The sequence below is a fragment of the Sus scrofa genome, chromosome 6 (assembly GCF_054392235.1).
Source record: "Sus scrofa isolate SSC_HxYL_T2T_F1_AM1 chromosome 6, Sscrofa_HxYL_maternal_Yorkshire_Landrace_v2.0, whole genome shotgun sequence".
NCBI classification, from domain to species: Eukaryota; Metazoa; Chordata; class Mammalia; order Artiodactyla; family Suidae; genus Sus; species Sus scrofa.
In genome coordinates, this window is record NC_139388.1 from 122313711 (window position 1) to 122338809 (window position 25099).

General features: G+C 37.2%; 1 protein-coding gene across 15 annotated transcripts in view; it reads right to left on the reverse strand.

Moving 5' to 3' along the window:
* Positions 1 to 25099, reverse strand: part of NOL4 (nucleolar protein 4) — a 701612-nt gene that overhangs the window by 186539 nt on the left and 489974 nt on the right. For all 15 annotated transcript variants that reach the window (XM_084964462.1, XM_021096222.2, XM_021096221.2 and 12 more), the window contains one exon: positions 7263 to 7546. In XM_084964462.1, the coding sequence (XP_084820588.1) occupies positions 7263 to 7546 (284 nt within the window). The remainder of the gene's footprint in view (positions 1 to 7262; positions 7547 to 25099) is intronic.

A 25099-nucleotide genomic window follows, 5' to 3' on the forward strand; every position in this document is an offset into this window, starting at 1 on the left:
TATTTCTACTCTGAACATCTGAGCCAAAAAATCTCTATACAACACCAAAAAGTCAAAAATCAAAAATTATCAAATTAAAACAATAATAAGCTGGAATATCCATATAGCAAAGACCAAAATTATATTGTTCTAAAAGTTAATCCAGAAGTTCCCATTATGACTCAGTGGTAACGAACACGACTAGTATCCATGAGGATGCAGGTTCGAACCCTGGCCTCACACAGTGGGTTAAAGATTCAGCATTGCTATGAGCTGTAGTGTAGGTTGCAGACATGGCTCAGATCCAGCATTGCTGTGGCTGTGGTGTAGGCCTGCAACTGTAGCTCCAATTTGACCCCTACCCTGGGAACTTCCATATGCCGCATGTGCAGCCCTAAAAAATATAAATAAATAAAAGTTAATCCATTGTTTTTATGTTTCAAAAGGCAATCTCATCACCCCTAAATATTTCAAAGAGGTAGACTGAAAAACCAACTATTCATTGTATCTAAATAAAATCACATAGCAATTATTAATGGTAATTGTGAGAAATATTTTAAAAACTTTAATTTTATGATACTATCCATTTTGCTACAAATTTAAAGGAAAGATTGAAAATAATGTCACATGGGTCACATTGAGGTAGAATATATTTTAAAGTGAAAACTGAAGGGTCCTGGGAACTGAGCCAAAAGCTAAATATGCAGCAACTATATTGACACATTAACCCTCAAACAGTAATTACATTCATACCACAGTTATTACTTGAAACATTATCCTTTCAGGGACCAATTTGGAATATTTTACCATATTAAGTAAAATGCAGCTGGGTCACAGATACTAAGAGAAAATAGAGAAAACCAAAAAGAAAAAAAAATCAACGATACAGTGTTTTTAAGTTATGTATTTCCCTCCATTAGATTTTTTTCTTTTTTGGTTTTCTCCATTTTCTCTTAGTATCTGTGACCCATCTGCATTTTACTAGTTTAACTAGTTCTGTTTCTGTTCTCATCTATTAATAATTTTAAACATATCTATATCCAGATTTGGGTCGTCTTGGCCTTTTTAAAAGATGAGTAGTCCTTTAACACTTCTTCATGAGTCTTATTTTCCAAGCGCTTAATCAATATTTCCACTTTCTTCTGAGCTCTAATGTTACTAGTTGTCCTCTAAAAATATGACCATCTGCAAGTAGAAAATAAGTATCTCCTAAACTCTTCTAATGTAATATATATATTCTTTAGACTGGTTAATATGATTCCCAGCTAGTCTAGTAAGTGAGTTTGCCTGGTAACAAGCAATTTGTAAATGGCCTCGTCCAGTTCAGCTATTCTTTTTAGGCATTTCCCTCACTGACAAGTTTTTTAAATAATTTATAATCATTTTTGTTTGATATTATTCATAATGAAATTGTGAAATAAGTCAATATCAAACTCACTGGAATCTAAGCTTCTCAGAGATACTACATGACTTAGCTTTTATATTTCTCCTAAGTAGAACAGAGGCTAGCCTCAAAAAGATGGGAGGAAGAAATTGGTAATAGTGTCAGTTTATAACTTTGCACCGAATTGAGAGAACATTCCTAAAGACTTAAAAAGGCAGCACTGAACAGATGAGGGCTCACCCTTTAGTATGAAGTTCCACTGTGAGCTCAGCATTTGGATTTGGATTGCAACGAAGAATTTCTGAAACAAAATCCCAGGCGCCTTCACAATTTTTTTTTTTTTCCCTTTGCAATTTAAATGACTCAGCTTTCCCATCTAGCCTGTACAACTTTCTTTTTCTTTTCTTTTTTGCTTTTTAGGGCTGTACCTGCAGCATATGGAAGTTTCCAGGCTAGGGGTCAAATCAGAACTGTACCTGCTGGCCTGCACCACAGCTACAACAACACAGGGTCCAAGCCTCATTTGCGACCTACACCACAGTTCACAGCAATGGATACTTAACCCACTGAGCAAGGCCAGGGATTGAACCTGCATCCTCATGGATACTAGTCAGATTCGTTACTGTTAAGCCACAACAGGAAGTCCCTAGCCTGTATAACTTTCTTCAATCCAATTTCCTACTAATTCTGCCAGTTCTTCTTTTGTCAAGAGTTTTGAACCCAACTCTTGGCATTAACTTTCGTAACCATCATCCAACTTTAGATCTATATCGCTTCACCTAAGAATTACTCCATCTAACCACTTATATGAATTTTGAAATCCCCTATATTGTGGCTTCTAAAATATCCCCTTTTCTTATCTGGCTGCCTTCATTTTCTTTGGGGGTTCTTTTACCCCCTCAAACTCTTTTTATTCCTCTTGCTTCTAATGAGTTTATATTCTGCAGGATGTTACATTCTGAGCTCATCTCTTCTCCATCTATGCAATTCTAAGGTAATCTTATCAACCACAAGAGCATCAGATAGCACCTCTCTGAAATCTATCAAATGTCTCTCTCCAACTTGGATGTTTCTTCTAAGCTGACACCTATGTCCCTAATAACTATTAAACTTCTCTAATGGATACTGCCTAAGTACCATAAACTTTACATGTCAAACCTGCTTCCTTCAAATGTTTCTCATTCTGAATCTTGGTAAACATAATCACCATCTACTCAGGCAACCACGCCCCACATCCTGGAGTCTTTCAAAATGTTCTCTGCTGGAGTTCCCACTGAGGAACAGTGAGTTAAGAATCCGACTGCAGGAGTTCCCATTGTGGCTCAGCTGGTTAAGAACCTGACATAGTCTTCATGAGGAGGCAGGTTCAATCCCTGACCTTGCTTATGGTGTTAAAGATGTGGCATTGCCACAAGCTGCCACATAGGTTTCAGATGTCACTTGGATCTGGTGTTGCTGTGACTGTGGCTATGGTATAGGCTGGCAGCTGCAACTCCAATACGGCCCCTAGCCTTGGAACTTCCATATGCCACAGATGTGGGTGCAAAAAGAAAAGAAAAAAAATAAAAGAATCTGACTGCAGCAGATTGGGTCACTGAGGAAGTGCAAGTTCGATCCTCAGCCTGGTACAGTGGGTTAAAGCATCTGGCATTGCCACAGCTACAGCAAATTTTGCAGCTGCAGCTAAGATTCAGTCTCTGGCCTGGGAACTTCCATATGCATTATGAGTGGCCAATAAAAGAAAAAATTCTCTGCTTTAGTTTCCACATTCAATAAATCATTATTTCTCCAAATTATTTGAAAAACTACTATGTACCAGCTATTAAGCCAGGTGCTAGTCATACTACAGTAAGCAAGGTAGACATCATTGTTATGCCCATAGAATTTACACCCTATTGGGATGTACAGAGGTAAATAGGCCATTTATTAGTAATCTATGTGAAACACATTCCCAGGAGTTTGGCAATATACAGCCTATGCAGTTATGTATATGGATATTCCGCAAACATAATGTCAAAAGAACAAAAGTATCATGTTCATTTTTTTTTTTTAACTATGCCTCTGCATAACTTTTTTCCTAGATTGCCACAATGGCTCTTTAAGAATTTTCTGCCCACCCACCCTACCAGTTCCTATGTATTCATTCACTACAATGTTGCCACAACAATCTTTCTATAATTTCAATCTTATCATGCTAAATTCTACCTACTGGATACAATCCAAAGTCCTCAAACTGGCCTACAAAGGCTTTCTGATGGAGCCTCCTTTATACTCCTTTCCTCCACATGCTGTGGCCATGCTAAGTTCCTTGCATGCCGAGGGTACTCTCACTGCTCTAGGCCTTAAAACATGCTCTACCATGCGGAATCCTCCCCATCTGAATCACTTCTACTTGACCTTCACACTTATCCTTGGCATCAATCTCTATAAAATTTTCCTTAAGAATCATCATGGTCCCATCAGTGCCCCACCTCCACTCTCATTTCACTCTGCCATAGGCCCATCATATTACTTATGGAATCAGATTATAATTACATGCTTGCCTCTCTTTCCTGCTAGACTGTAAGCTTTTGAGGGACAGGAACCCTGCCTTGTTCAGTTTCACATTTTTGCTTCCCCTAACAGTGCCTTGCATGGAGGAGTTGCTCAATAACTATTGCATGAATAAATTAATTGATAGCAAATAGTCTGTCTTGCATAGTAACATCAAGTTCTTCCTCAAATACCATGTTATGAAGTCATACCTAGCTCAGTATGGACAGTGGTTCCCTAGCCCAGGAGGCCAACACACCCTCCTTGTCTGCATTTTAAGCCCTTCACTGCATCTACTAAGAGATTCCTGAAAAACAGCAATCATACACTTCCTTCAAAGTACAAGACTCACTTCCTGAAGGAAGCCCTCTTTATTACTTCAATACAAAGAGTATATTCTTACTTAGAACTCATCATATTTTAACATAGGCTTAGATATTTGCCTATATTTTTTACTAGGAAACTTTTCTTTGCATATGTGTAATAGAGAAGAACGAATCTGACTCCATAATGGATCTGTTTTTTTTCACTTTAACCTTTATATTCTATTGCTTTTGCTACAAGTTAAAAATATGGCCTATATCCTGAAATATGCAGGTTAGCCCATTCTCAAGGCTGTGACCTTTAAAGGTATAACTCTTCCATTCACATAGAGATAAAAAGTTGTAGAATAGAGAATAATATTTTCTTATTGGAGATTTATAGGAACATTGTGAATGGACCTACTTGGACAGCTGCAAGAACAAAGGATTCCAGCACTAAGAAGTTTGCACCAACCAACTACATCCCTGCCCCTTTTAGTACAAAAGAACCCTGAATTCCAACTCTGGTATCAGGCTCCTTTGGGACACTAGTTCACCATCTTCGCAGTCTGCTGGCTTCTCAAAAAAAGAAAAAAAAAAAAAAGAAAAATCACTGTTCCTTGCCACGATATATCAATTTATTGGCCTGTTATGTGGTGAGCAGCAAGAGCTTGGGCTCAGTAACATATGTTTTCTCTTTACTATGACCATGTATCAGGGGCCTAGTGAATAAAGACTCTTGGACCTTTGCGTTGTCTCTACTATCTACTCATTGCTGTGACTATAGTAGGTATTTAGTACTCTTCCATTTCTTTTCGAAGAAATTCCCTTTGGATTATGGTCCCAACATGCTGCCATAACTATTTTTACATATCCAATTATTATCTATTTCATCTGATTATATTTCTCAAAAGTGTCCATCAGAGCCAACCATTCTCTTGAAAGATGGAAAGAAAGTAGCTTCCCTATTCTATGCCCTTCTGATTTTTTTCTGTCTCTCTGGCTACATCTCAGGCAGCTGTGGAAGCTGTTCTTTCACCAAACCATTTAACACTCATCCTCAGAGGTGTCTCCTTCTCCCCTGGGCCCACTTCCCATCTTACTCTTTGCAGCTCAATCAACCTGGGCTTTTTATCATTCCATTTTAAGAGAGGTAGAAAAGGAACTTCATTCTGTATAAGGTATGCAAGAATGTGTTTCAATGAGCATAGTTCCTATAGTAATACTGAACAGGGGAGGGAAGAAAAGAGCAAACCACTGGATAATTTTAGAAGGAAAAAAAAAACAAAAAAAACAATAAAACCTCAGCATATACATAGCATAAAAAGGACTTTTTGCAATTAAGTTCTATAAAGACATGGTTATGTGGAAGGCAGGGAAACTTATGAGTTATTTTGTTCTATAAAATGTGACAGTGGGAGTTCCCGTCGTGGCGCAGTGGTTAATGAATCCGACTAGGAACCATGAGGTTGCGGGTTCGGTCCCTGCCCTTGCTCAGAGGGTTAACGATCTGGCGTTGCCGTGAGCTGTGGTGTAGGTTGCAGACGCGGCTCGGATCCCGAGTTGCTGTGGCTCCGGCGTAGGCCGGTGGCTACAGCTCCAATTCAACCCCTAGCCTGGGAACCTCCATATGCCGCGGGAGCGGCCCAAGAAATAGCAACAACAACAACAACAACAACAAAAGACAAAAAGACAAAAAAAAAAAAAAAAATGTGACAGTGATACAGTGATTCAGATCATGCTAGTGCATATAAAACCGTTTGTGTTCACATGATCTGGCTTTAAACCACAGAAGAAAGTACTACCCATTTACCACAGCCTCCCTCAGGCACAAGTGCTTAAGTGTCTGATAATGTCTAGTGACTTGCTTAAAAGATAAAACAACACACCCTCAGGCAAGCAAGAGGATTTTAAACAGAGCCAATTTAGAAAGCATAGTGCTTTAGCAAATTCAGAAATTAATCCAGATTAAGACATTTGGCTTTCAGGATCTATTTCAAAAGACCAATATGACAACTATAATTTAGAAGTGGGAGCAGGAAGGGATTCAAAATATATATGCCATAAAAATCCTCACATGTTCAAAAGTGTACCCACAAAAATTAGAGAGCATAGTCATGAGCATGTGTTATTTCAAAATGATACAACTACAGCTTAATTTTTTAGAGAATAAATCAATTGGGAATGGGGAAGATTGTAATTTATTCTAATATAGAGAATCTAGGACTTTAGATAATATGTCTGAAACCAAGTTCTGCTTTTTGTGTCATAGAGTTTATGATAAACTGCTTGTTCAAGTAGTTATTTAATCTATACATTTCTTCCAGAAAATTGACACTTTTCTCTTGTGTACATGAAGTAAGCTACTGACCAAAGTCCCCAGGTCTGTAAAGCAAACCTGAGAATTTAATTGAAACTTTATTGCTATATACACCTATCCAGTCTAGAAGAAATTAGATAATGATCTTTTTATAGTCCAAAATTGTATCTTGAGAGTTAAACTTTCAATGTGAGTTCAACAAATTCCCAAAGACAGACCCATAAAATTGCATAAGTAAAACATATTCAATCAAGTGATTCTATGTATAAAAACCCACCACTTTGCCTGAGAAAGGATCCATTTTGCTCAATTACTGAAGTTTATTCTATTTATGGACACAGTATCTATCATTACAAGTTTCTTGAAAGCCCATGTTGGGATTTATTTAAAATATTTTCAGTGATGATAACTTTCATCTTTTGTATAAATACATTTTTTTTTGGAGGAGTGCACCTGCAGCATATGAAAGTTCCCGGGCTAGGAGTCGAATCAGAGCTGCAGCTGCTGGCCTATGCCACAGCCATAGCAATGCAGGATCTGAGCTGTGTCTGCAACTTACACCACAGTTTATGGCAATGCCAGATCCTTAACCCCCTGAATGAGGCCAGGGATCGAACCTATATCCTCATGGATGTTAGTCACATTGGTTACTACTGAGTCACAATGGAAACTCCCTAAACACATATTTCTTTGTAACCTTCATGACCGACTTAAAAATTCCTTGAAAATCATAACACAACCTTACCTTGCTTCCATTTTCTCTTGCTTCTCGTTCCATCTTGAGGTCGGAAATTAGAAGATTCTTGTATTTGTTTTTTCCATTACTGTTGGGGTCATCTATTCTGTATTCCGAAGTCAGCTGTGCTGAGAGGGGGCTGTCACTCAGGTTCAGTGGCTGCTCGTCTTGCTCCAGCCCAGTTTTGCCATCACCGTTAGAATCGCCCATCTCCCTGCTCTGTGTTCCCCCTGAAGCAACAGAACTGTGGCCCAGAGTCTCATTGCCATTAAAGCTCTCTGCCGCAGAATCATCTGTTGGAAAGAAAAGTTTATATATTTTGATTTTAATTGGCATGCTACCCAGTTTCTACTTCAACTAGTGTAACCAAGCAGGATCTCGTGGGCATTCCCAGAGTAGGCCCTTCCCACATGTCCTCTGCTTTAGCTCCCCTCTGAAATATAACATGTGTCTTATTGGAAATTTATAGGAACATGGTGACCTGATCTCTGCGAACATCCTCAAGAACAAAGGATTTATGCACCAAGAAGTTTGCAGTAACTAACCATGCCCCTTCCTCACCTTGCCTTTAAAAATGCTTTACAAGTTTGGTTTGGGTAGTTCGGGATATTTAGGGGACACAGGCCACCTGTCTCATGGCATGGCCTTACAATAAACCTTTCTTTTCTCCAAACTCTGATGTTTCAGTTTGTTTGGCCTCACTGTGCATTGGGCACACAGATTTGTCTTAACAATTTTGGTGAAGCCAGCCTAGGGGTCTGAGACCCTGGCCCATTGACCTCAGTGGGGAAAGCCCCTTCCCTGACCCCTCAACAGCTGCCAGAGCCTTTTTCTCTGGCGATCTTTGGGGAACTGTCCTCAACAGGCGCTGTCCACCCAGAGCAAGAGGCTGTTCAGAGCCGAGAAATGTCCAAGACTCTGGTCCACTTTCAGTGTCACTTGAAAGGGGGTAAGTCGCTCCACCTTGCTCAGGCTGGGAATTCTCTCACTCTGTTTGGGTCCATTCTCTTTTGATAGCTTGTCCAGTTCTGGAGATTTCCTCCATTTAGGAGTAGAAGCGGAATTTTAGCCTACATTTGTACCACTGTACCTTATTTGTTGCTTGTGTTTTTGTGTGTACCATTTGGGGGTGAGCAACTCATGGTCCATTGTTTTTTGGGAGCCAGGCCACTCTGGAGGCCTCCGTCTGGGAATGGAGGTGGAATTTCTGGGCTACTTGTCTGATCCCTTGTTGTTTGTATATGGTTGTCGTACCTGCAATGGTTAGTTGAGACATCTGTGTAACAGGGCTTGAGTGTGATGACACCAAGTATCCTTCCCTACTGCCTTGGGTTATGCCTATTGTGGAGCACTGGTTAGGATTTTCCCTTTGCAATAGAAGGGAATCTCCCTTTTTGGTGCTAGGTTACTCTGATCTTGAGTTATTCAGGCCATTAATAACTAAGTACAGATAATCATAGTTTTGCTACATCTTAAAGCCCCCCTAGGGTGTATTTTGCAAAACTGGGAGGTGTTTAGTATGCTCCTAGATAGAGAGAGAAAGATTTTTCTATATTCTTGAGACTCTGGAGAAAATTGGTTAAGATGAAACTCTTCTAAAATTTCAAAACTGATTCTTTCTGCATACATAGTTAGAGAAAACTGACTTGATGAAATGCTTTTTTTTTTTTCCAGAATTCTAAAACAAATATATAGTCCTAGGAAAAAGCTTGATATTAACTAAATAAATTTGTCTTATTCCAACTGCTGTTTTGGTTTTTCATTTGCCTGGTGAATTGCCATGACATGCATGTTCATGATTTGCTATCTTTCCATTTGCATGTTGTTTATTGTTAAAAAGAGGAATCCTTTTTTGAAAATGTTGAGGAAATTGTTGATTTTGCCTTTTTGTTTTTGTTCTATGAGAATCAGATTTTGTTCTTTATGTGTATGTTTGCATATATATATATACACACACATACACACACACACACACACACACACACATACACACACATATAAATTTTATAGCATATAGGTGATTCACAATGTTGTGTTAGTTTCGGGTATACAGAAAAGTGAATCAGCCATACACATACATGTGTATCCATTCTTTTGAAGATTCTTTCCCTCATTGGGCTGTTAGCATAATTCCATGTGCCAGACACACAGTAAGTCCATGCTGAAACTTGGAGTTTGGAGCAGAGAAAGTTTCAATCCAGGACTATGCAAGGAGAAAGGTGGCTTGTGCCCCAAAATGTCCTGAACTCCCTGAACCAAAATTACAAAGCATTTTTATTTATTTATTTTTATTAGAGTATAGTTGATTTACAGTGCTGTGTTTATTCCTACTGTATAGATAGTGACATAGTCATACATACATATACATTCTTTTTCTCATACCATCTTTCATCATGATCTACCTCAAGAGATTGACTATAGTTCCCTGTAGTACACAATAGGACCTCATTGCTTATTCATTCTAAATGTAATAGGTTGCACCTACCAACCCCAAACTCTCTGTCCATTCCACTTATTCCTCCCCCCGCCCACAACCATAATTCTGCTTTCTGTGGCTGTGATCTATTTCTCTTTTGTAGATATAAAAGGAACCCAAATTGAAAAAGAAGAAATGCAGGAGTTCCCATCATGGTTCAGTGATTAATGAATCCAACTAGGAACCATGAGGTTGTGGGTTCGATCTCTGGCCTTGCTCAGTGGGTTAGGGATCTGTCTGGCTGTCAGGTAGATAGCAGATGCAGCTCAGATCCTGTGTTGCTGTGGCTCTGGCGGGCTGGTGGCATCTATAGCTCCAATTAGACCCCAACCTGGGAACCTCCATGTGCCATGGGAGCAGCCCTAGAAAAGGCAAAAAAAAAAAAAGAAAAGAAAAAGAAGAAGTGCAACTATCACTATTTTCAGATGACATGATACTCTACCTAGAAAATCTTAAAAACACTACCAGAAAAGTGTTAGAGCTCATCAATGAATTTCATAAAGTTGTAGAATACAAAAATTAATAAAAAGAAATCAACTGTATTTCTTTCTTTTTTTCTTTTTTTCTTTTTTTATTACTCAAATGAATTTATCACATCTGCAGTTGTATAATGATCTGTATTTCTATATACTAACAGTGAAAGATCAAAAAGAGAAATTAAGGAAAACACCCCATTTACCATCACATCCAAAAGAATAAAATACCTAAGAATAAGCCTACCTAAAAAGACAAAATACCTGTACTCTGAAAATTATAAGACACTGATGAAAGAAATCAAAGATGACACAAACAAATGGCAAGATATACCATGCTCTTGGATTGGAAGAATCAATATTATCAAAATGACTCTACTACCCAAGGCAATTCCTATCAAATTACCAATGACATTCTTCACAGAATGAGAAAAAGATTTTTTTTCTTTTTATGGCTGCACCTGCAGCATATGGAAGTTCCCAGGCTAGGAGTTGAATCAGAGCTGCAGCTGCCAGCGTACACCACAGCCAGAGCAAGGCAGGATTTGAGTCGTGTCTGTAAACTATGTAGCAGCTTGCAGAAATGCCAGATCCTTAACCCACTGAGTGAGGCCAGGGATCAACTGCATCCTCATGGATACTAGCCAGGCTCTTAAACCACTGAGCCACAATAGGAACTCCTTTGAGAAATATATTTTAAAATGTGTATGGAAACACAAAATACCTCAAATAACAAAAGCAATATGGAAAAAGGAAAATGGAACTTGAAGAATCAGGTTCCCTGACTTCAGACAATACCATAAAGCTACAGTTGTCAAAACAGTATGCTACTGGCACAAAAAACCAGATATATAGATCAATGGAACAGGACAGAAAGCCCAAAAATAAACCCAAGCACTGATGGTCAACTTATCTATGACACAGGAGGCAAGAACATACAGTGCCAGAAAGGCAGTCTCTTCAACTAGAGGTGATGGGAAAACTGGACAACTATAGGTAAAACAATAAAATTGGAACACTCTCTAACACCATACACAATAATAAACTCAAAATGGATTAAAGATCTTTGTGTGTATATTTACATTTGCCTTGTGTGTGAGCATGCTTGCTATGTGAAACTCAAATTAGTTTCCCCATTGCAGCCCCTGTAGGTGCATTCTCCAGAAGTGGATCATTTTCAGTCTGGATATATGTTTACCTTATTATGATTATATGTCTGTCTTTGGATAATATTGCTGAGGTTAACTTGACTCTATTTAAGTGACTTAAAGTAAGCACTTACAATTTAAATCTTCATAAGAATTAGAAAATTGGCCAAAATGAATTTCAGGTCCCCATCATCTGGGAAATATTCAGTCCTGAGTTGATAGCTAGTAATGAACCTAGCTTAGGCTTGCTGGTTTGATTATTATGGACACGTATTTTAGAGAATTAAATAAGTGTTTCTGAAAAATAAGTATAGTTTTTGAGAGATGCCTTTAATTACTTAAGATGCTTTTAAATGCTTATAATATAAAACACAACTAAAAGTATGATAAATAAGCAGATGAATTCCTAATGGTCCCAGCATAGACTTAGTGACCCAGTGACACCACTGATCCAGGTTCTTACCATATTTTCCTCTGCTATTCTTTGGTATTTTATTTTATTTTTTTTCTTCTATGGCTGTTCCACAGCACATGGAGTTCCTGGTCCAGGAATAAGATCCAAGCCACAGATTCAACATATGCCAGCCAGGGATCAAATCTGAATCCCAGAGCTCCAAAGACACCTCTGATCCCATTGTTCCACTCGTCCTCTACCATTCTTAGTATGTCAGTTGTGTCCTCAGATTTATTTCCTCATGATGTTAAGAGAGCTTCCATGGCACCAGGCTACATCCAACAAGGACCAGATTTGGGAAAGTATGAACCATTTGTCCTTTTCACCTTTATTAAATCAAAACATTGCAAGAAGAAAAGGAATTACACCAGGATTGCCTTAACCTAATCCTCATTCACTCACTCGGGCTAAGGAGGGACTGATAAAAAACATGAGCCTAAGAAATGAACCATGTTGGCAAGGAAGCATGAGGGGAATTGTGGGTGTGATCAATACAGATACATCTTTTATTCTGCCTGGGTTTACTGCAGGTCAATGGATTTAATTGCTTCTGTTTCAGCGTTTGTCAAGAAAAATTAAAATTAGCTTGATGAACTTCCTATAAGTAAATTATAAGTAAATAATAAGTAAATTATAAGTAAATAAGTAAATTATAAGTAAATTAGACGCAAATGGGATGAGAGCTTTTGGGTGACCACTTTAGAAATGGTTATATTTCAGGAATGTTTACTTAAGGATGGTCTCTCCAGATATTGGGTGTCTTGAAATTTTAGAGTTGTGTTAGGTTGGGTTGGATGATGGGTGTTTATTGAATAGCTAGGTCATTCTCAGGCAGGGTAAGATACTGAAAAATTAAGTACTGAATATTGGCTTCCCTTTACAGAGAAGCTAAATGTGTCTGGAACTATGTTGGCTGCCACACTGAGATATTTTCTATGAAAAGCACATTAAAAAATCATTATTGGTATTTATGTTTACCAACCTGCTGAATGCTAATAGTTTATAATTGCTTGCTTTGGATAAAAAAGGGAGTTTTATACCTGGTTGCACTGGATTAAATTAAATTAGGTAAATGGATTTTGTTATTAAAAGTAGGCTGGTGCAAGACTAGATTTGGTTCCACTTTGCTAAGACAATAAGTTTACTTAGGATGCTGCTTTTGATAACAGACTATGAACTTACTTGTCTTTAAGTAATCTGTACTTATTCTTAAAATTCACAGTGAAAATGCTGATATTTCTAATGAACTTTCTATCAAATTTAAATTAAATTTTGACCTCCACCTAACTTTGTGGTGCTTTAGAGGCCTCCTGAGGCATCCCAGAGAGGAGTATTCAACTAGTATTATTTGGTATGTTGAATTACCTGAGAAACATTGTCAAATGAGTGATAAGCTTCCTCAGATTTTATAGTATGGATAAATGTCACTACCATAGATATTCTAGAAATTATACAGGGTTTCTTAAATTTGGATATGGCCTGGTATAAAGCTGTAATTTTAGTTATTATCTCAAAATGTTGTATATCAAAACAACTTGGTTAAGCTTCTTTGTCAAGAAGCATATGATCAGATTCTTAACCTTGCCGTTTTAAGTCTTTAATAGACACTTAAGCTAATACTTTGAAAAACTGCCACATCTTTAAGAAGAAGGACCTTTTCCAAAAACAGATTTCTGATAACTTCAACTAGATACTTTAGAAGTCTAATGGAAACTCTGACTTCATAGAACTATAGGTAAGAAAGATTGGTTGTGTAGGACAGAATAAATGGATGAATATGGTGATGATTTTTTGCTTTTGACTGAGATGTTACTGGCTGTTGGTCTGTGTTTCTTTCCAGATGTGAGGAAATCTTTCCCCTTGGGCTAGCTGACTTAGTGGATTATGCTTTTGTGGGCAGAGTCGAAGCATTTGTACTTTCTCTCTACCTAACCCCATCCAGAGATTGAAAACTACCAGGTTCCCAAAAGCTTTTTCAGATAAATTAGCAAGGCCACCTTCTAATGGGTACAAAAAATCTCAAGGTATTCTGGGGACCTCAAAAAGGGAGGAATTTATCCAAATCTATAAGGTGAAATCTGACAGTTCCTTTACATAGATTTCCTGATCCTGAGAGACCTTTTAAATTTCAGTCTGAGACTGAAAACAAACAAAAATTAACACAACCAGTTGAAAGGAGCCAATATGATCCATTAACCAGACTAATTTTGAAATCAATCTTAATTTGGCTAGTTTTGATTTTAAAATGAGGGTGTTTTAAGAGAGAAAGAAAATATGTTTCAGTCAGTATCCAATTCTGATTCTGTTAACTGAGGTCTGCACTTACTCTCTAAGGCTCACCTCACAGAGAGTTCTTTCATTATATCTGGAAAAGGGTCAGTTACCCTACTTGTTTAATCTTGTGCAGTAGAACAGCATGGGAATCTAGTATAGTTATGACACAGAAAGTTAATAGGTATGGGAACTGGAACCAAAAACCAAAAGTCCAATTACAAATTAGATAAAACTAAGTCAGGTTCAAATAACTGTAGATAAAGAGGGAAAGAGAACTGTGTTATTTACTAAAGATTTACTACTCCCTGCCCAAGGCTTATGAATTCCATTCCACAATCACCCCTCATTGTCCCAGTCCAGCAGGGAACATCCAGAGCGGTCGTTGCCCCTTTCCCATAAGACTGTGGAGTGGACACTGACAGTGGGGAATTGTAATAGGGAATAACAAATGCTACTCCATATCAGATATGTTTCTTTTACTTTAACTTTTGTATAATTTATGGCATACATAATCATTCATCTCACGGAACTCTTCGTCATGCTTGCCTGTTAAACTAAAATAACTTCATTCAGCTCACAGGGAACATCCTGACCCAGCCCACCCATGATGGCTACAGGAAAGAAGAAATTAATGCATTCTCACCAAAAACCAAGAGACATTTACAACTTAATGATTTATATTGCCTGTTCTACAGAATTGTTATTTCTTGCATTAACAAATGTGTGACTGAGCTTCTGATAATATATAGCTCTACTTGATATCCATAATTATAATCCTGTACCTCTAGGTAAACAAGAAGCAACAAAAGGGAATATTTTCTTGGACCATAAGAGGATAGTAAGATAGGCAGTCCAGAGATTTTTGGCTACTGTTAATAAGGCCTAGTCTAATAATCACACACTGAGTGGCTTATCAGTGAAATCTTTGCAATACCTGGGAATAAGCATTCCTAGTACCGTGGGATGAAATGGTCATGAAATGCCCCCCAAACCATGTTCAAGTTTATGATACTAAAGAGACCCTTCCAACTACAAATTGCCATCTGCCTCTACGAAGATTAGGTCACTAGCCACTGCAGTTGCTGACCTTCAGCACCCTTTGAAGGAATTCAGAATGGACATTAGGAAGGAGGTACTCTGTGCTCTGGGAAAAACTTACAACCAGCCTTCAGACAGTTAGATATTTTCAAAAGATTTCATGAGCCCAAATTCCTTCATCATCTTATATCTCGAAAAACACTAAAATCATTAATGGTGGTATCAGCTTTGGCCACTGAGGAGACAAATGCATTTGGAAGTAAAAATGGAGTAGCTATGTCAGATTCAGAGGCCAGCAGCCATTCTCAAAGCAGGTGGATGGTAAAACTGAGCAGGCACCTGAGGATATATCTGTTAAGTTTATGATTAGCCTCTTTATCTCAACATTTATTCCTTTTCTTGTCCAAAACTTGTTCTCCTCAAGTTTAAGGAGTATCAGAAAAGAGGAGGGAATCATAAGTGAGCAGGGCCCTATGATGCCTTCCCAGGGCAGGCCTTTCCCCCATATCCTCTGCTTTAGCTCCTTTTTGAAATATAGCATATGTCTTGTTGGAGGTTTATAGAAACATGGTGACCTGAGCTCTGTGGACAGCTACAAGAACAAAGGATTTTTGCACCAAGAAGTTTGAAACAACCAACTATGCCCTTCCTCACCTCGACTTTAAAAATGCTTTACAGTTTTGGTTCAGGGAGTTTGGGATATTTTGGGAGCACAAGCCACCCATCTCCTTGCTTGGCCCTGAAATAATACTTTCTCTGCTCCAGAATCTGACATCTCAATTTGTTTGGCCTCATCATGCATCAGGCACATGGACTAGCACTAACACTAGCATTTATTGAGCTCCTTTCGTGTGCTTGGTGTTATGCTAACTAATTTTTATGTATGATTTGTAGTTCATCTTTTGCAATAAAATTGTGAAGTAGCCATTTTTATTTTTAATACAGTAGGCATATTTAGGCACAAAAAGTGAGGTAAAATAATTAGAAGATGAAACAATAAGATAGCTCAATCTCAAAGAAAAGTAAATTTAAAAAAGAAAGAGAATAAGATAACTGCCAATTATTTTGCAAGTAGTTTTGGCTTTTTCAATCATCCAGAGTTGGTGAAAATTCTCTGGTTTTCTTTTCTTTTCTTTTCTTCCACTCTGCTAGCGTGGTACATATTGGTACAAGTTTATGGGTGCTTAATATGCATCTAAAACATTAAATGTGCCTAGAAACTTTGCTCTAGTCATTATGAAGACTTTTAAGCCTAAGGAGTTTAATCATTGCATGCATCTCTGTGCAGGTAACAAGACATTTAAACCAGTATTATTTATAACACAAAATTTAGAAATGATATGAATGCCCAAAAATAGAGATATGGCTTAATATATGTTGGAACATTTGGAATATTGTGGAATTAATGTCCCATTTTAAATATACAGGAAAATGGGAGTCATGGTGTACTAAATGGAAAAAGCTAGCTACAGAAGGATGTGGTCCATGTGATCCTGGTTTTGTAAAAAGAAAATATATAAACACAAGAGCAAGAAGACTAAAAAGTTATAGTCTAAACCATTAATGTCGATGTCTTCATAACTGTGTGACACTGGATCTTCTGATATTCTTTGTTATCTACTCTATGCATAATTGATAATATATAAATCTATCACTTATATATAATTAAAAATATATATAATTTTTCTAATAACAAAATGGAATAGCTATAGAAAAAAGAAACATGGAAGGAGAAGGAAAATTAGGGAAATGTTTCTAGCTTTAAAATACATAATAAGCTGTTTAGAAGGAAATATATCAATGAAAATGTGCTGAGAATAAGAAATAAAATTCTGTTTCTCTTAATTTCCTTTTTACATTTCTGACAAGAATTTGCTATTAGTTTAAGTGATTGTGATGGACAAAGGTTTAGATTGCTTCTGTTAGGGCAGGCTTATTGGTGAAACCATATAAATATCAGTAAGCAAGAGCAATAATATTTGCTGATTTTTTTCTGAACTTTTTGTTTGATCTTTTTTTTATTCTTTTTCTTTTTTTTTTTTTTTTTTTTGGTCTTTTTTTGTCTTTTCCAGGGCCGTACCCATGGCCTATGGAGGTTCCCAGGCTAGGGGTCTAATCAGAGCTATAGCTGCCGGCCTACATCACAGCCACAGCAACGCCAGATCTGAGCCATGTCTGCAACCTACACCACAGCTCACAACAACACTGGATTCTCAACCCACTGAGCAAGGCCAGAGATAGAACCCACGACCTCAAGGTTCCTAGTCGGATTCATTAACCACTGAGCCATGACAGGAACTCCTGTTTGATTTCTGATAGTCTTAAGTATGTTTTCCTTTTGTAGGGTGTAGTGAAATATTTGGTGCCTTTCTAATCAATTAAATTCATGGAAATAATGTTTATATTCTGAAGGAGCAGTATAGCTCACCTGTTCATTTGTTTATTCAACAAACATTACTGAGTAGCTATTCTTAGATGAAGGGGGGTTAAGTATTTGGCCAATAGAGATACCTGTGGCTTCACTGAGTTCACAGATAATTTAAAGAGACAGAAAAATAAACATGCAACTGAAATATAGAGCATAAAAGGAGCGAGGGATCCAGAACAAGGGATAAAGACATTACAGAAGGCTTTCGAAAGCAGGTGGCATAGAGGCTGATTTCCAGAGGGTGAGTAAGCCTTACCTGGGTACAGAAATTGGGGAAGAACATTCCCCATCTGAAGATGGGTAGGTGCAAAGTTACAGAGGAAAGAATATGCACATGAGCAATAAAAGTAGAGAGCTGAGTGCAGAAGAGAGACTGAAGAAAGGGAAACCTAGGGAGGGAGGAAGAGAATGCAGTGTGAAGTGTTCTGGGTGTCAAAGCCAGGATTTGACCTTGAGAGCAAACAGAGATAATTTTAATTTATTGTGAGAAGTAATGAGAAAAAAGTATGTTTTAAAGTGACCACTCTGTCTTTGATGAGAAGAACAGTATGTAGGTGACAAAAAGGAAGTGGAGAGACCTGTTAAGAGATGTAGAAGCCATTTAGGTCAGCATTGTTGAAAGTTCAAACCTAAAACGAGAGCAGTGCAGAATCAAGGGAGGTGACTAGAAAAATCTTAATAGAACAAGTAAAATTTACAATGGTTAGACAAAGGTCCAGGACAAAGACTAGGTTTTTTGGTTTTAGTTAAAAAAAAAAAAAAAAGAAAGAAAGAAAACAAAAGACAGTGAGTTTAATTTTTAGCAAAATGGTATTTTTAAACAATTTTCTGAAACAGTATTTTGTGAGAAAGTTAAAACACTTTCACAGGGCAAGATTTTAAATCACTGTTTATATACCCATTCAAGAAAAAACTCATGTAGGGAAAAAAACAAGAGAATTTAGGGAAATAGCCATAAGTAATATGATGTGGTAGTTTCTATAGCTATTAATTTGAGAAATAGATATTTCGATAATAAAGAAATCAAATTAACATTCTTTTAACAATGAAATATCTGAGGTTGGAAAATAAAATGAGAGGAATGATTTATATAAGTAATTTGGAATTTTATGGATGGTCTCTTAGGCTAAGTCTTATAGTTATGCTAGAGTATAAAGGGCCATTTCTGATTATTTAAGTTATTCCTTTCCAAGAAAATCCAAAGAGACTATAATGGACACATTCAAGTCCAATTATTTAATTCATGAAGAAAACTGATTTAATATTTATGTACTAGAATCCTTTAAAATATAATAAAAATTTCACAAGAATATTGTATCAAATACATTAAAAATACAATTCTAAAGATACATTTGAAAATTAAATCTACATTAGCATAAAATAAATCCAATATCAATTATAGTTAAAAATTAAACAGGTTACATCTATTTCTCTAATCGTTATCATTATACATATTTAGTAAATAGTATAGCATTTATTTATATTTCAGGTAAGAGAAACATCATTTATCAAGAGAGTCTTTAAAAAAGTCATATATTTATAATTTTGCTATAAAGCATAGACAATGAAGGAGAAAATATTTTTAGACAGAGTGGTTCACTCCAGATGTTACCAAGGTAACTGAATTCAACGGCATTACATATTTCATTCCTGAGTAAATCAGTATGTTTCATGAAGAACAAATTAATGCTTTACTCATTTGTATCCAAGACATATTCACAAATTTTATCTTGTAAATGGTAAAAGAACCAATGATCTCATGTGACATCATTTTATAAATAAAAATTTAAAAGAAAGTTTTTGAGGTCTATATTAGAAAAATTTACTATAAAGAGGTGAGCAGACATTAAGCTGAGGATACATGGATACGTTTTTTGTTGTCTAGTTTTATTAATGTTTTTTAGTTTCTCTTCCTTAAAGATACTTTTTTAGAATTTAAACCCAAAATAATCTCAGACTCTTTTTTATTGCACCAATTCACATCAGTGGATTGCTTTAAAGGGGAAATCTGCTTCCTTACCCAATAGAGTTTGCTCCATCCTGAGCGGCTGCTGGCATGTGGGTATAGGGCTGCTATACAGTGAGTGTAGTATTTAGATCTGGAGGTATGACCTTAGGTTCGTGGGCCCAGAATGATGGTGCTTCTCTCAAGTTTCAGCCTGGGTACCATAGCATTGGAACCGAAAACTCTGTGTTTGAGTCCCAAGGAAAAATAGCACCTGGAACTTTGGACATTAAGAGTGCCTGGGGTACCTAGCAACAGAAGAGAATGTGGAATATGATGACAGGTAGTGTGGAATCTAGTGACATCAGGAGGGCAGATGGATATTTGGGTTGCATTTATGCTGGGGTTGGTTTTAACGGGAAGAATTTAGGGTGGTCCAGATGACCTTGGCGTGACTCTTCTCTAGAACACTAGCATGAATGGCAGGCTATTTGTTTTCTTCCTTCTCCTTCCCTACTCCCCAGTCCCTCCACCAATTAGCATGGACCCTAGGAAGACTATTTGTATAATTATTGCTAAATCCCCAACAGTATTTTGTGTGAAGTAGTTTCAACAGCACTAGAGCCAGTGGTTAGTTCTCCCTTTATAAGAGAATTAACATATAACAGTAATGTATGGTGTATGTGTGTGTATATTTAAGTCTGTCTGTCTGTCTAGCTATCTATCTACATACATGTATATGTATAGCTATCTTTCTATAAATAAACATACATGATATATATATGTACATGTGTGTGCATGTGTGTGTATGTATGTGTGTGTGTGTGTGTGTATATATATATATATATATATATTTAAAACCTCCCAAAGCACCTGACCTACTTTCGTACTTTCAGTAGCTCTTCATTATAGATTTAGGCCAAGTGCCTTGAGCAAAATGAATAGGAATATGTGTGTGTGTGTGTGTGTGTGTGTATACCACATCCTAAGATTAATACTTGGAAATTTAGTCCTAAAATGCAGGTCAGATGCTTATAGGGTCCAAAGAACTTTTGTTTGCCCCCAAAAGCAACTCAGTCCTCTACCTCTAGTCCTCTGAAGCTTTCACCTTAGAAAACTTCCTTTTCATATCACACTTGAAAACTAACTTTTAAAAGGGTTTAGATGTAAATAACCTTGCTCCAAAAAATTAGTCCCCTAATATCAAAAAAAAGTGGAAAAATTTTAAAAATCCTTCAAAATCTATTTACAATATAGAATTTAGGTGCAAATCCCTTTATGACTCCTGATCTCTGCCCTAGGGTTACCTATAAAAAATGGAAGCTTATCCATTGATAGACTATGCCTTACATCTTTCACATAGCTCCCTCTGCTCTAAAGCACAGAGCACTCAATCTTGTCTGAACTGATCCTTTGTAGCTCTCCTGCCCTGTTCCCACCTGCTCAACTCCCTAACTCCCACCTTTATTGCCCTTTTGCCTATCTGCATTTATGACCTAGAAATTCTGTATTCATTTCTCACTTCCCTTCTTCAAATCCTTCTGATGATTAAAATATCTATTTTACTTATCTTCTATGATATTTTTTAAACTCAATTATACAGGCTTGCTCTGTGTTTTATCTTTTGTTTTATCTATAAAAATTTCAATCACCAATTACACAATTCCTATGCTTTAAAGTCCTTATCACCACCAAACCTTCAAAAAGATAATCAAAAGTGCAATTTTCTATTTTTGTTTGTATTTGTAAAATATAATCCATATCACATACTATTTAACAATGCTAACTTCAATTCTTGCAAAAGGATAAATGCTACATCTTGAAGTCAAAATGTGCAGACTAAAGAGAAGTTTACTGATGCAGATACATTTATATATGTGGTATATATGCACATATGACTACTGCTGAAAGGTTAAAGGACATTGATTTTTTTGTTTTTTTTTTTTTCATTGTATGGCTGCACACAGAGCACATGGAAGTTCCAGGGCCAGGGATTAAATCCAAGCCACAGCTGTAACCTATGCCAAAGCTTCAGTAATGCTGGATCCTTTAACCCACAGAACCAGGCTGGGAATTGAACCTGCACCTCTGCAGCAACCAGAGCTGCTGCAGTTAAGATTCTTAATCCATTGCGCCATGGTGGGAATGCCAGGAAATTGATTATAAAATGATCAAACTGATATTGGGAGTAAGAAAGTAACAAGAAGATTCAGTTTTGTAGTAAATTAGTTCTACAGAAGATTGTTATTCTTGTTTGGGTGCTCTTAATTCGGCCCTTGCCATTGGAAAAATGGGCTCTAATTAAAGTAGCAAGATAGTAAAGGCAGAGCAATAAGCTACATGTTCCAAAGCATATAACTAAGGCTTAGCATACTAATTAAATAAAAATAAATCTGAGCTACTGATGAGGAGGTAATATATATTCATTATATTATTCTGTTTACAAATTTTAGCCAAATAACCTATTATGTGCTAGATACTCTGCTTAGCACTGTGAGTCCACAGAGACTCCATAAGGAATTTGTGTTTTTTGTTTTGTTTTGTTTTGGGGAGGTTATTTTTTATTTATTTTTTTTTTTTGCTTTTTTTAGGGCCACACCTGCAGCATATGGAAGCTTCCTGGCTAGGGGAATCAGAGCTATAGCTGCTGGTTACGCCACAGCCACAGCAATGCAGGATCTGAGCTGCATGTGTGACCTACACCATAGCTCATGGCAACACTGGATCCTTAACCCACTGAGTGAGGTCAGGGATTGAACCTGCATTCTCATGGATGCTAGTCTGGCTCACTATTGCTGAGTCGCAATGGGAACTTCCTGGAATTTTTTCTTAACTTAGACTATAGCAAAAGAATTATGATGCAAGGTGGGAAAAAGCATCTGTCCCACATGAGTTTCATATAAGGAGCAATGAATAAACAAGATTCTTCAGAGAGAGAAAAGTCACCTGTACAGTACTAGAGCACATCGGAGAAGGCATTTTTTTTTTTTTTACAAGAGGTGCGATTTGAAGGAGGTGAGATATATGCAGGTGTGTGATGGTGATGGTGGAGGCTATTCTAGTTCAGGCTGTGTAAGAAAAAGAACCAAAGGCAGGAAAGAGCTAGAAAAAGACAGGAAATTGAGTACATTCTACATTTCTACATACTAATACAGGGAAATATATATTTCAGAAAGTGTAGTTATTTTACGGTATATTCCTTTTTCTGGGTCACATTTAAATCATCGATCGTTCTCCCAGGGTAGGTACTTGGAGAAGACTACTAATTAGGGGTGTAATTTGTGAAAAGTCTATTTCCGTTCCTACTGCAGAACCATGGTCAACTGACTAATAAAATACTCTCCCTGTTCTAAGAAGTCTCATGTTTTTTAAAATGGCCATTGATATAATAACTTATTAATGGTTTCTTATTGTCTAAATAAGTTATACACTGATTTTTTTCATACTTACCCTTTAACTTCTTTAGGATTTCAAGGAACTATGCATTTTATAAAAATGATATTCATATATATATATGTACAAAAAAATTTTTTTGGCTTTTTAGGGCCTCACCTGTGGCATATGGAGGTTCCCAGGCTAGGGGTCAAATCAGAGCCACAGCCACCAGCCTAAGCCACAGCCACAGCTACAGCAATGCAGAATCTGAGCCGCATCTGTGACCTATACCATAGCTCATGGCAATGCCAGATCCTTAACCCACTGAGCAAGGCCAGGGATTGACCTGCAACCTCATGGTTCCTAGTCGGATTCACTTCTACTGTGCCATGATGGCAACTCCCATAATATTTTTGATAATTCCAGTATGATTCAGAAAAGTCTCTGATTTATTTGCTGATGAAGTCACAGCTACTGTGAATACTGCATTTTATTGACAGCATTCATAATAAAATAAAATGTTTTTTGGTTGTTGTTTGTTTTGCTTTTTTCTTTTTAGGGCCGTACCTGAGGCATAGGGAAGTTCCCAGGCTAGGGATTGAATCAGAGCTGTACCTGCTATCCTACACCACAGCCACAGCAACTCAGGATCCAAGCCACGTGTGCAATCTTCATTACTACTCAGGCAACGCTGGATCCTTAACCAACTGAGTGAGGCCAGGAATCAAACACACATCCTCATGGATACTAGTCAGGTTCATAACCCACTAAGCCACAACAGGAACTCCCAAAATACAATAAAATGTTAAATTTTAGTTAGAGCTAAGTGAAAATTACATACGTATGGACACACACACACGTATACATATATACATATACACGTGTGTGTGTGTGTGTATCTATCTCCAGCTTGGTGATTTTATATAAAGTTGACATCATTCATTTAAATTAATTGATAAGACAGACAATGTCATAGAGCATATTGCACTAATGCAGCTGAGTTAGGCATTCATGTAGTATTAGCAACTCACCAAGGAAGTTATTTACTGCTACAACTTAAACCCAAACAAGCAGTACTGAGGGTTTCTTGATGTTCTGTCTCATACAACAAGCAGTATATATGATGATAAAATCTCACTAAATTTAAAGTAAATCTAAGACAATCACTATATAGAAGTTCACTGTTTTCCAAGAAAGCGACATCTAACCTTACCTTGGGCGGGTAAGAAATATTCCAAAAACACATTACAAGGGCAATGGAAACAAGAAAGAATGTCATAGACTATTATAATAAAGGTCGTCTATTAGAAAATGATTTGACAACTTTTAGAAGAAGTGGCTCAGGGATTTATCATAAACTATCTTGAACCATAAACTAAGTTAAATGGACAAAAAAATTCACAGATTTGGGGTAAGTGATTCTGAAAAGAAATGTTCTAATTGAAACTAAAATTAATGTGATCCAAAAGGAGTTTCCTCTAATTTGTCATTTAGCCAAATAAAAACTCAAGAGGTTTCTTTTTGCAGTGTCAATAACAAATCAGGAAATACTTTATCCTTAAAACTGAAAAGCAATTAAAAAATAAGGAAACCAACTATCATGAGCTTACTGTTTTTTGTTTGTTTGTTCGTTCATTCGTTATTCATTTATTTTTAGGACCTCACCTGGGGCGTATGGAAGTTCCCAGGCTATGACCTACACCACAGATCATGGCAACACTGAATCCTTAACCCACTGAGCGAGGCCAGGGATCAAACTTGCCTCCTCATGGATACTAGTCGGGTTCATTACTGCTGAGCCATGATGGGAACTCCTAAGCTTACTGTTTGAAGCAAGTGTCATATAGCTGGATGGGACCTTGTCTATCTTCAAATTTATCCTTACAGGAAGCACTGTAGGGTGTTTCCACTTCATGGAAGCTTCCCCCTCTGGGAAACACCCTTGATTCACAGTGAAAAGGTATCAGCAGCCATATTTCTGTTTTGTCCGTTATCCTTTCTGGATCCTGATGCCTTCACTAACTTGAACAAATCAGCTATTATTCTGCCTATCCCCTTTTTTCTGAGCTCCTGTCCACCAGGCCATAAGCCATTTTCTTTCATTTGATGCCACAGTAGTTCTTTGGATCTGCATCACAATCTAGTTCACAGGGGACTGTAGCTGCCACACCGTGTCCTACTAGACACCACTACAGTTCTACATACAATGAAACCATGCTGAAATTGCGGGAGCAA